This window comes from Anopheles cruzii, chromosome 2 (assembly GCF_943734635.1).
Source record: "Anopheles cruzii chromosome 2, idAnoCruzAS_RS32_06, whole genome shotgun sequence".
Lineage (NCBI taxonomy): Eukaryota > Metazoa > Arthropoda > Insecta > Diptera > Culicidae > Anopheles > Anopheles cruzii.
Window position 1 is genome coordinate 25,615,797 of NC_069144.1, and position 12,103 is coordinate 25,627,899.

Consider the following 12,103-nt stretch of genomic DNA (forward strand, 5'->3'; position numbering starts at 1 on the left):
GGCCGAACAACTCGATGGTTGATTTCCGACGATCCGTAGCCTTCCATTAGCATAATCGAATCGAATATCCTAATGAACCTTCACCGGGGACCCTTTGCGGGGGCCTGTGGTCCTACCCCCTCGGGCAGGAAAAAGGCATCCTCCGCTTTAGCGGAACTTTGCTCTTTTGGGATTTCTGGGTTCAGTTTTTCCGTTTCCTTCGATCCAAGGACCCAACGGAACGGAGTGTTGTTCGAACAACGGGTGCTTTTGAAATGGTTTTCCTATGCGGGCAAATTGGCCCCGCCGACCGACCCGGGTTTGTTTGCCCGGCAAGGTCCCAGAACGCCGTGCAATGTGTTAATCATTTAAGGGTTGTGTAGTACGTAAATTCTGGTTCGGGACCCCCTTCGGGTTTGGGGAGACCCTAATTTGAGAGGCGAGGCGAAGTTCAAACAAATTTTGGGTCTCGTTTTGTGGCGTCGACGTCCATTGATTGTTTCAGAGGTTGCCATTAAAATTCCATTTTTGCTTAACCATTTTAATGTTAATCTTCCAGATTGCGGTGGGCAGTTTTGGCTTGGAAAAGAATTAATATTCAACTATCATGAGGCTGTAGTTTCAGACCGAAACTCAGAACATCAATAATGACTCGCAGCTGGCTAATATTTGCGCACATCCATTGGCAGTTTTTTTTTCGACAAATCGGAAAAGCCGTAGTTCCGTTTCAAACCAACGTTAAAAGTCTGTCAACCGGCTGTGCAAATGTCACCGATTAATTCCGGGTTTTCCGGCGATTCGCGGCGCAGCAACCGTTTCAGGTCGGTCCTCGGTGCACGTTTGCAAATAAAGGCGCCCATGCAATGCAAACGCTGCGCCCCTTTGGCCATCCGCCATTGCACCTGTCGGAGGGTCTGGGTCTACTGCTGTCCTTCGACGGCTTCCGTGACGGTCGGTGACGCGTCTAACGATGGGACAATTGTTACCATCGCAACCGGGTTCGGATGCACTACCGGGCCGGCAATTAAATTAGAATCGATCCGTTCGATTGACCGTGAAATGGTTTAATGGCATGGAACTCACAGTGAGCCCGGCACAACGAAGCCCGGTGTATCGAATCATTATCGTAGTTCCGGGCGATTTCCGAAATGCCGGCTGATATTTTCTGCGTTTTTGTTGCCTTCTAAATCATGATCATCATTTGATTAGCCCGCCGATCCTTTAATTCTCGACCAGCGCGCATTGCCAATTACGTGTAACGATTCCTGCCAAATCCCGCCAAATCGAATGTGCTACTGATTCGTGACTTTCTCTCTCTCTATCTTTTTCTCCCGCAGGATGTTATCAGACGCCTCAGACAGTCAGATCGTAGTATCCGAACATCGTCGCCGACATCCGTCTTTCGGCCATTTGAGCATGATTCGATTCGAATCCGCTTAACGTGTGGCGGGTGGCGATGGTTTATCGGTGGCACGCCTGACACACGATGTCAGCCGGAAGCCGGTACCGTGGGAAACTCACTAGAAGTGACACTATGGTCCGGACGCGCGTGAAGACACGCGGTAGAAAATGTGAATCGTGTTTGTGTAGGCGCGCGCGTGTGTCAAAATTCTGAAATCGATCGGCTGAGTGTTAGTGTTGTGATCTAAGCGAAACCCAAAAAAAAAAAATATGGAAGAAAAGTAATTTAATTCAACACACACGCAGAAAACAAGGGCCAGGACCAGCACAAAGAGTGATTAGCCGCCGGCGACTCATCCGATGAGTCCGCTCGGGAGTGAAACAATAGTGAACAACACGGTTACGTGTGGGGAGCCCAGCCGAACGTCAGGCCGAACGTCAATGACAAACTAACATGGCCCTGATGGACGGTGGAAGCCCAACGAATGAATCATTTGCTTGGACCGCGTTGCTGCCCAGGTCCCGGGACCAGCCCGCCAGCCCGCCAACCCCCCGAGTGACGTATGAGTTCCCGCCCGCCACCGTCCTCTCCAGTGCCCCTCCTTCGGTCACCTCTTATAGCGCGCTACCTTCAACGACGACAGCTACCTGGTCGGCGTACGTTCGGTCCACCGGTCCGACCGCGAGCCCGACCCTCGGAAATGCATCCTACTCCGAACCGTACACGTCACCGGGAACGGCGACGACGACGGCCGGTGGCGTGGTGGTCGATCAGCTGTCGCTAGCTGATGTCCCGTCGACGCCGTTCCCGGCAGACCGTTCGCCGCTTGCGTCGGTCACGGCGACGGTCCAGAACCTCACCCGGACGCTTCTCGGCAACTACAGTGCGGGCCTGGACGCGGACTATGGCGGCGACGAGGACTCGAGCAACTCCACGCTGGGCGCGTCGTCGCTTATGCCGCGCGGAATCGCCCTGTCGTTGCCAGATCTGCTCGAGGAGGACGAGCTGATGGCGCTGCTGAACTGTACCAACTGCTTTTTGCTCAATTACGGTGCCACCGGGAGCGCCGGAAACAACACCACCACCGGCCGGTACGACCCGAACGGGACGACACTGTCGCCGGCCGACGACGATGACGCCTTCGCCAGCGAGACGACCATCTATCTGATACGCGTGATCGCGACCGCCGTCGTGCTGGGAATCGTCATCCTGGCGACCGTAATCGGTAAGTCTGATGGAGGAGGGGGGGGGGGACTCGAACTCGGACCCAAACGGCTAACAAGGCGTCCCTAGGCGTCATGATTACACCACACCGCACATATGGCAAACTTATGGCCCAAAATGGTCCATAATTTAATAAGTCGCCACCGGCGGACGATTCTGGTCGGTTCCTGGACCAGGACCCTCCGGGCGGGGTGGAGAGAATTCAAAACCCACCACCCAGCCCCCTTTCTATGGCTCCGAAAAGCGCCATTTTTATGAAAAACAAGCAAACCCCGGCAACCCCGGGTTGATGGACAAATTTGTGGCACCCGTCGGTCTTATCACCTCATCGCCAGAAACGGAACGACGAGCTGGTGGCTCCATTTCGGTGGCGAGAATCAAAATGTACGCCTCTTTTGGAACAGAAAACCCACGGGTTTTCGCTTGGCTGGGTCTATTTTTCGTGTTGGTCTCGGCCAGGAAAACTCAAATACGAGGTGTGTTCAAAAAGTATCGCGACTTTTGAATTCCCGCAAGGTTGCTTCACGTGCCAGTGACTTATGGTGAAAAGTTCAGCCATTTTGAGTAATCAATCAATTTTTGACAGCTGTTTTGCTTGGACAAGATTTGGCTCATCTCGATGTTTGTCTCTTTTAAAAAAATGAATGGCAATGAAACTTTATCAAATTTTGTCTGAAAAACGAAATTGCGCTCTTAATTTATGCATTTGAAATGTTGACTGTGGCTTATGGTGAAGCTATTAAGACCAAAAGCAGTGCTTATCGGTACTTTCAGAGGCCCTAGAAGATGTGAACATCGAAAAGCCAAGTTTGGCCGAATGTGACGGTTTTGCTTACAGTTTTCTTCGACTGAAGGGTTGTGATGCATCATGAGTCGTTGCCAAAAGATTGAAAGGTCAATAAAGAATATTTTCTGCAAGTTATGCGCAATTTGCCCGAAGCAATCCGTCACAAATGCCCGGTTTTGTGGGAAATCTAAAATTGGCTGTCGCGCTCCTGCTGTCACATCGTGGTTTCTGCCCGAATTTTTGACCAAAACAACACTCTAATGATGCCAAAGCTACCGTATTCTCCAGATCTGCTCCCCTGTGACTTTTCCTTGATTTTTCCAGGTTCCAAAACTCAAATTTCCGCTTCTTGATCAATTACTTTTGGAGTACACAAAAATCGACGATGAACCAAAACACGTTCAAGCAAAATAACTGTCAAAAATTAACTGATTACTCAAAATGGCCGAACTTTTCACCAAAAGTCACTGACATATGTAACCCGGGGAAATTCGTAAAAGTCGCGATACTTTTTGAACACACCTCGTATACCATAAACACACCGATCAGTAGAAGGTTGATGATCTTCCGCAAGGGCCTTCCCCGTACGCGGTTCGCGGACCATCTTGTTCAATTTGGGGCAGTACAAGCGTCATCGTCACTGTCAGTACCACCGTGCGTACCGTTGGGGCCGCTGTCACGTGACACGTGGCCTCGGGACCGAGAGAAAGAGGGAGGCCACGAACCATTTTTGGTTCATTTTTTTCCGATCCTTATTGCACGAAACGAAGCGCTGGCTCGGTTATGCTTCGCTGTGGCAAAAGTTTACCATGCGCCGGAACAGGAAACGGGAAGCAATAGACGAACGGTCCCGTAAGACGCCGTTACTCTGACGGTGCCATTGACGGTATGCGAGGTCCTTCCTGCTACCTTATTTACCCGTTCCGTGGCTTCTCGCCCCGGGAATCATCATATTTTATTCATCCAACGGCAACAGCGAATGCGGGCCATATTTCTGGCAAACTCTGTAACAGTGTAGCCGTTGTTCGAAACCGCTTTTGGCCACAAAATTGTGAAGTTTATCACAGAAAATAATGAATTTGTATGATAATTCTTTATCATACAAATAGCACCACGATAAGACTACGGCGATGCCGGGCTATCACGTTACAAATCAAATTAAGGTATTCGCCTACAGTACAATGATTTGTTCTGTTTCGCCTTTCGGCAGATGGAACCTTTCGCAAGAAGTGCATCCTCCGACCCTCCGGTCTATTGTCTATGGAAAAAAACTGAAAAGAAATGCGGAAAATATTCTTTCCCTTACCACCGGAGCGGAGATGCTCAGCGAGGCCGACGAAACCATTTCCCGGCAGCCACTCTGGGGCAGACTGATTGGGGGTCTTATCGTGATTGTTGTTTTGTGATGTAGCCGACGATAGGTGAATGTTAACAACCCACACACACACACAAACACCAACCGGCTGGCAAAGCCCAGCTTTGGCGAACGTTTATTTGTACACAAATATGCTCGGGGGCACTTTGCATGTAAAGGAATTTTTATGTAAATTTAAAACATCGTTCGCCCTGCGCTGCGCTCGGTGGACGTGTTTTGCATTGCGCTCATACCAGTTCGGACGTTCAGATTCTGACAGCTAGGTGAAGAGTTCGGTCCCTAAGTACCAGCGACAGCCCCGGTAGCAGTGGCGTCAGGCTTTACTGGGGGGGGGCTTACCGATGGGTGGGCAAACATACGCCTTGCGGAAGCCTTGAGCGTGTGACGAGCTCGAAGCCGGGCTCAGGCTAATAAAACCCGGACGAGCCACTCCAAACTCCGAAGAGCTTGAAACGAGATCAAACTTTATCGATACTTTATGACAGCTCTCGCCTTCCAGGAATCGCCACAGGAGGAATCGCTTCACTAGCTGACTTCGAGAGTTTCGCGCGACGTTCATGGTGTTGGGGACGAAAGTTATGCGCCTAGTTTATGCCCCATGCTGCTCCGCTCGTTCACCCTGACGCCCCCCGAGGCGTTCAGCGCCACATAAATAAAGGATGAAATAAATAATGAAACAATTCGTCTGCTTTCGCAGGAATTTGGTAGACCACAAAACCACAGCCGATGCAAAGCCGTGCATCGGCTTCGGCCCGGTTTTGATCTTTCGCCTATAATTTCAACATCGATACGGAAAGTAAAGCGCAAACTCTCGCTCTCTCGCACTTACAGCCGACCCACCGACTCCCAGTTACAATTGATTTACCCTTTTAATGAGCTTTTGAATCGGAACTTGACTTGGCGGCAAGCGCGGCCAGATTTTGCAAAGTTGCTTAAACTCTTTGTGCAACTTTCTGTGTAGCAAAACATGCAAACAATTGCCCGCGGCGTCTCAGCCTCGGTCGGTCGGGCGTAAGAAAACCTGCAATTATGCTGGAAAATTAAATGACTTTCGGGCCAACCGGTTCACGCGGCCCTCGGTCGATCTCTGTTCGAAGCTCTGGGTTTGGAAGAAAATAAAAGACCACAACCCCGAGAAATTTCGTTCCAATGATGCGAAAATAAACGCAACAATGTGCTATCCTCTAGTGAACGTTAGTTAACCATCCGCCCGTGGAGTTGCTAGTCACGGAGGCGGTCTAGGTCTAGTTTAAGTTCGAAACCGCTCAGCAAGCGACCAAGCAGAAGACATGCCTTGAACGTGTAAGTTTTCGGGGTGTCTATTATGCGCTGGCGGGCATTGGGAGGCTTACTTAAGACATCGCTTGACTATCCTTATTCAAGGGTTTGTCCCTAGAGTTCCCTTTAAGCTATCGCATTCGCTTTAAGAAGTCAACGCTAGCCGTGATCCGAGATTGCGCTCCATTGCGGTGGTCCTGTGGTGCCGTCGCCGGCGCCAAAATCTTCACGCGATGATTCGACTTTCCGCGAATCTACGAGTTATGATATCTCGAGAAAATTTAGTTCATCTTTCGTGGACCATTTAACGTGCCACTCGATAAAGGGCGCCCAAGACACTGGTTGGTGGTGGATTGAGAACATTGGATCCCGGAGCACTCTATTGATTAATGGCCGTCTAATGGCCGTCAGATTGGTGCGTCGCGCACACCAAACTGATGGTTACTTTCACTCGTTTTCATTTCAACCTCCCGTACCGAGATTAGAACTCGCGATTGGTTGTCTGCACGGTGTTAACCCTCAAAACAATCGCCGATAAATCGGGCTCAGCAATAAGTAACAGCCGCAGGAAGCCGTAACACCTTCGAACTGTCGACGGAGCGTACGGCGAAAAATGGGCGAAGCGAACGGGCGAAAGCTTGCAGGGCGTCGATAACCGGGAACCGCCCGGTGCCCGTGCCCGTAGCTTTTCCAAACCGGTACGCCTTCCGGCCGGGTGCTTCGCATGATAAATGGGGCTAATAATCATAAACCATCGGTGGAATATATGGAAATTATTTATGGCCCCAAACGAACGACGAGCTGTGGAAAGGAAAGTGTAGATTGCGATCTCCAAAGACGCCACCGCCGTCGACGGTGACGAAATTTGTATATACTGCCACGAGAAAAGTCGGCTTTCCGTGGAAGGTGTGTTCTGGTGCCATTTACTTTCTTTATTGCAAATGAATGGATGAATTTATGGGCAGCCGACGCGCACAGTTCGACGACCCGCAGGACCTTGTTCGAACCTACGGAGTGAAATGGATTGGTTTTTGGGCGGCTTGAGAAGGGTGTCCTTTTTTGTCCTAAAAAGTCTTGTCGATGCCGCTTGTGAGGACGGTGAAACTGGGGGGAAAATAACCAAACGAACAATTGAATTGGAAAATAAGATTACCGAAAACCGAGATCTGAAAAAATAACCACAAAAGGACCCAAACAGAAAGAATTTTGCTCATAATTGGAATTGGAATCTCGTTGGAAGGAATTTTCCACATTTCTTTCTTCCTCAAAATTAAATTCCGAGTGCTTATTTAGCTACGGACCGGGTACCGGACCGCTTTTCCTTGTTTCCTGTAAACAACCAATCAAAAATCGAAATATGAAGTCGTGCCGTTTTCCGATGCATTGCACTGCAAGTACCGTGCAGTGCAGCGCTTCATCGGCATTCCATTCATTGCTCCACACGACGATGTACACCGGCAACCGACCGGCAAACGGAACCGGATCTACCGGAACCGATGGTTCACTGGCCATGAACCCCCCTAATCACAGATGTTTTGGCATTTTGCACGTCAAATGGTTCGGAAAATTATACGAACGGAACGGCGGCACGACAAAGCCATTCATTGGCCGTATTGGCGCTGCACCGTTTTGCAGTTTGCACCCGGCCCGGCCCGGCCCGGCCCGGCTAGTTGGCGTGACATCCGGTTGACAGGTGGCAGGGTAGACGTAAAATTGCTCCAAACGACTCGTTGACCCAATCCGTGATCCGTGAACTTCGATCCGATGCAGCGCAGTGGGGCGAATGGGAGGTGAGGCACCAGCCAGCCAGCCAGCCATCGAGCATGTGGAGAAACAATTTGAAAGCCACTTAAGGTAATTTGCCATCTTCACAATTGCACTGTGTTTCCATCCCTACGCGGAAAAACCACTCTCAATAATTGACCACAATCGGCGCTCGTTCGGCGGAACATTCAATCGTGAGCCTACACAAGCACACAAGCAGGGTGCCTTCGAGAGGACGGTGACCTTCATCCGGGGAAGTAGTGGAGCGTTTATGGAGATTGATTGTGGTTCCTGTTAGAGCATAAAACCTGCCCGGTGCTGCGGGCGCTCGAATCCTGGCGTGCCAAATCCTGCGACGTGACCGGGCTGTGGATGGGGTTGATGGATTATAAATAAATAAAAGCCCGGCCGCATCGCTTCGGCTCCAAGCATCGATGACAAGCTGCCTGTGTGGGGCGTACTTGTAACCGCCTCTCGCCAAGGACCGTCACTCGCCTTCGAGAGCGACCGAGGGAGAGAGAATGGAGAGATAAATATAGCCTCCCGCCACAGTGGGTGGAACAGGTGTCACATTTATGCAGAACCGGTGCCAGGCCGGCAAACGGTGCATGTCCTCCCGGAAGCGTAAACATTCGTCTTCATCATCATTAAACCGCACCTTGTGGATCGGGCGCCGGACATATGCGGCATAAAAGTTACAACCCAGCCCGACCGACCGAAGGCTAGCTGGAAGGCTGGCCACCGATAACGGACTTCGTCAAACTAACTGTCACCTGGGGGATAATAAATTACACACTCTGTGTGGGTCCTCGCTACACGCCTGACACGGGCTGATGCTGTTCGATAAAAGCCATTGTTTTGCAGCCCTGCCCGGGGGTTTTGCTTTGGCCTGAGGACACATTTTTCCGGCCGCGGCCATGTTTTCCGCGGCTACAAAGTCTCGGCGCAGCGCGACCGAAGGCACGCTTTATTTAACTGGAAGTTAATCAACCGCCACGGCGTGCGGCCAATCATCGGCTTTCGCCACGCGAAGGAGATTATTTATGCAAAACGCGGGAAATGCGCCCCGTAAACCCTTTTTTTCAACGCTTTTCGCGTATTATCGCGGCCGCGCACATGATTGATTACTACCGGGGATGAAGTGAGTGTTCCAGCTCCGACAAAATGGTCGCCCCGTTTTTTATGCGCCCTACGTTGTCAACGTTGCCTTCCGAAGCGGCGCCACTCTTTTTGGTCGCGCGTCTCTGACGACGGATGTTAGCGATTTTCCAATCGTTTCCCTGTGCTCGACTTTGATGTTCGCGATAAAAGTAATTACATCAATATTGTTCGATGCTCGAAAGATCCGCGGCCGGACCGAAACCTGATAAGAACGGTGGCCCGGTCGGGCGGCGGTGTTCTGGCTTTTCCGTCCTTGTTACCTTGAACTTTGACTTCTTCCGGTTTGTGGCCGGCCCGTTTCTTGCTGGCTCATCACAACACGCACGAATATGAGGCTCGCGGCAGATAAGGAATCAATTTCCACCCACCCGAAACATGGCTTGTTCGTCCCTCGGCCTCCCCTAACACACGCCGAATGGCCGGAAAATTTTGGATTTCTAGGCTCCCTTGGACTGTATTTTTATGACACAAAAACAATTTAACGTTCGCTCTTGTCTGCACTGTGCCGTTGTCCCGATTTGTTGGCCATTTTGATGTCCCAACGCCCGACGACGCCGGGGGTTGAAGGTTAAAGGATCGCGATTCAGCCCTGCTGGTGGGTCATCGTCCTGGCATCGGGTGGCACGTGTAATTTTCGGGGGGACCACAAACGCTGGGCTGGCGGTCTATTAGATCGACTTTTATGGATCAGTTTTCGTTCGCGCTGACGTACGTACTATGCTGGAGCCGGGAGCCGATGGATCGTGACCTCCAAATCATCCCGCGCCCTACCGTCAAATCGGTTAAACGCGTCACGGTGGACACCGGACACGACACAACAAATCAAGAGCACATCAAACGCAGCATCAAACATCCAGTTTTAATGCGAAACCGACCCGGAGAAGTCGTTACCGGTGCCGGTACGATTGGATTGAGCGGCGAACCAGCACTCGAAGTGTCCTTCCGGGACCGATTCGGATAATTATAACCTTTTTTTTCGAAGCCCACGTTGGTGACGTCCTTGGCATCTTTGTTTTGTCCTTAATTTATGGCGCATGTCACGGGATCCGGTTAATTCGTCAGTTCCGGAAGTGTGTTTATTGTGGAATTGAATTAATTTTTGTATGCAGGATATTTTAAGACACCCCTAATGGAACCCCGTCCCGCGGTGGCTCTAATGGCACCGGCCGGCCGTGGGACGCCGGAATGCTTCCTGTGGTTCCTTCCGGAATACGCCGTAGGCGGTGCGTGAGTGGTGCAGAAATGTATCTACAAAAATAGCCATTTCAGGGCGGGAGGCTAATTAAATTTAGATTCACCTCCCATTGGTGTGGTTTTGTGTTAGGGTTGAAAAACATGAGCGAATTGAATTACGGCGTGTTCCGCTTTCCCGGTGTGGGAGAAAGTGTCGTCAGCGAAACCGGAAACGCCCGGCCTTCCTTTATGCCACCAAACCGACGCGCGACGCGCCCGGACGTCCTTTTTGCAATTAATTTTTTTACCGTGACACAAGAAGACGCGTGCCGCGTGGCACATCCTTTACTTGGGTTCTCCGGGGGTCCGGGGTTTTTGCGGTTCATCTTTTCCAATTATAACTTGCTCCGCTACGCCGAAAGCGACGAAGGGCAAAACAATGGGCACAGCGGGAAAGTTGCCCTTCCTGGCAACCCGGGATGCCAATGACGTAACAGGGCATCCCGCGAAATCTTCGGAAAGTCGACCGACGGACAACCCGTTCCGTGCCTAGCTCCGGGGAGTTCAGTTACGGTTTTTTTTTTTTGTATTTTTGAGTTACGTCCGTGGTGACGTTGATCACCGTGTGGCCCGTGACGCGGACCAGGCCCGTCCGCTTCAGGGCGACAAAATTGCCCGGAAGTTTCCAACAACCGTAGCGGGAACAGCGGGATCACTGCTTCGGTTCGGTTAAAAATTAAGTTAATTATTAATGCTTTTAGGCCGTGATTTTCTGGTTTCTTTGTTTTTGCTGGGGACGCCGTTTTTGGCGCTCCTGCTGCTTGGGTTGGGTTGTTTTTGTGGGGCACGATGAAGCATAAATGATAAAGCTCTCTTGAGCCCTTTGACACTGCATCGGCAAAAGTCGTTTCGCCCGGGGTGATTGTGCTTGGGCCACGGCAAAACGAAGCGAGAATTTTAATACAACAACACGAGCTAAATCGGACGCTTAATATTGATCATTTGTACGCGTTTTTCATCCCCAGCAAGGCACATTACCGTGTGCCCAACCGGTGGGGCGTGATTAAAAATTTACACCATCAGCCAACGGTTTCTGGAGTGGAAACTTTTGTCAATATCGAAGGCAATATTGGAAAACTTTCGAGACAATTTCTCCAGCATCTTAACTGTCCCCCGTTAACGGGCCAGTGACTCTGGGGGTGAGCTACGGCCACAAGTCCGGGACACCTGATGCTGTCAACTTACCGTGGCAGCCGTGGTCCCGTTGGGGATCCCTCTTTGCTAATCGAATTACGGCAATTAGCTATGCGCGTCCCCCGAGAGGGGGACTCGTAATGCTCGCGAAATCCCACGATCACAAATGTGCGACCAGTCACGTGTTAGTAAGCGCGGTCGTTGAATGAGTGAGGTCAAAGTGCACATTACGATTCAATTAGTGTCACCTTCCTAAGAAAACGCCTTGTTCGGACATTCATTGTGTCCCTTTGTCTGGTTCGTTAAATGGTTAATTCGATTGGCGAAGAACTGATCTTCCCGTTTTCGATATCTTGAGCAACCTAAGCCAATGACTTGTACCGAACATTGAATCTTTTCTACAGATCAAAAGCTTACTAAAAAGGTTGAGAGAAGCTTCTTTCATACTAAAACGATCCACCTACTGAATGTCCTTTTCTTCCACCATTTCATACCATTACTCTTAAGTATTTCACGTTTCCGAAAGATGGGCAGGCACAAGCGCCCAATACGGGAAACCCAATTTTGAATGAAGGCACTGATTTGACCTATCATGGATGGAACATCATGAAACACTCAACATCTTATTTTTCAAACATTCTCTAACTGCCCAAAAGTACCCAGATTCAGCATAAAAGCTTGTTACGGAAACTTATACCAAGCTCTAACGGCCACCCAGTTACATCAATTTCAATTGAAGCTCCTTCTAAGGAGTTACCCTAACCTA

The 12,103-nt window shown here is 50.4% G+C and overlaps 1 protein-coding gene across 1 annotated transcript in view; it reads left to right on the plus strand.

The window, feature by feature from the left end:
• Nucleotides 1-1,834: 1,834 nt before the first annotated feature.
• Nucleotides 1,835-12,103, plus strand: part of LOC128278745 (5-hydroxytryptamine receptor-like) — a 32,054-nt gene continuing 21,785 nt past the window's right edge. Inside the window, exon 1 of the mRNA XM_053017474.1 lies at nucleotides 1,835-2,606. Coding sequence (XP_052873434.1) covers nucleotides 1,835-2,606 — 772 coding nt within the window. The remainder of the gene's footprint in view (nucleotides 2,607-12,103) is intronic.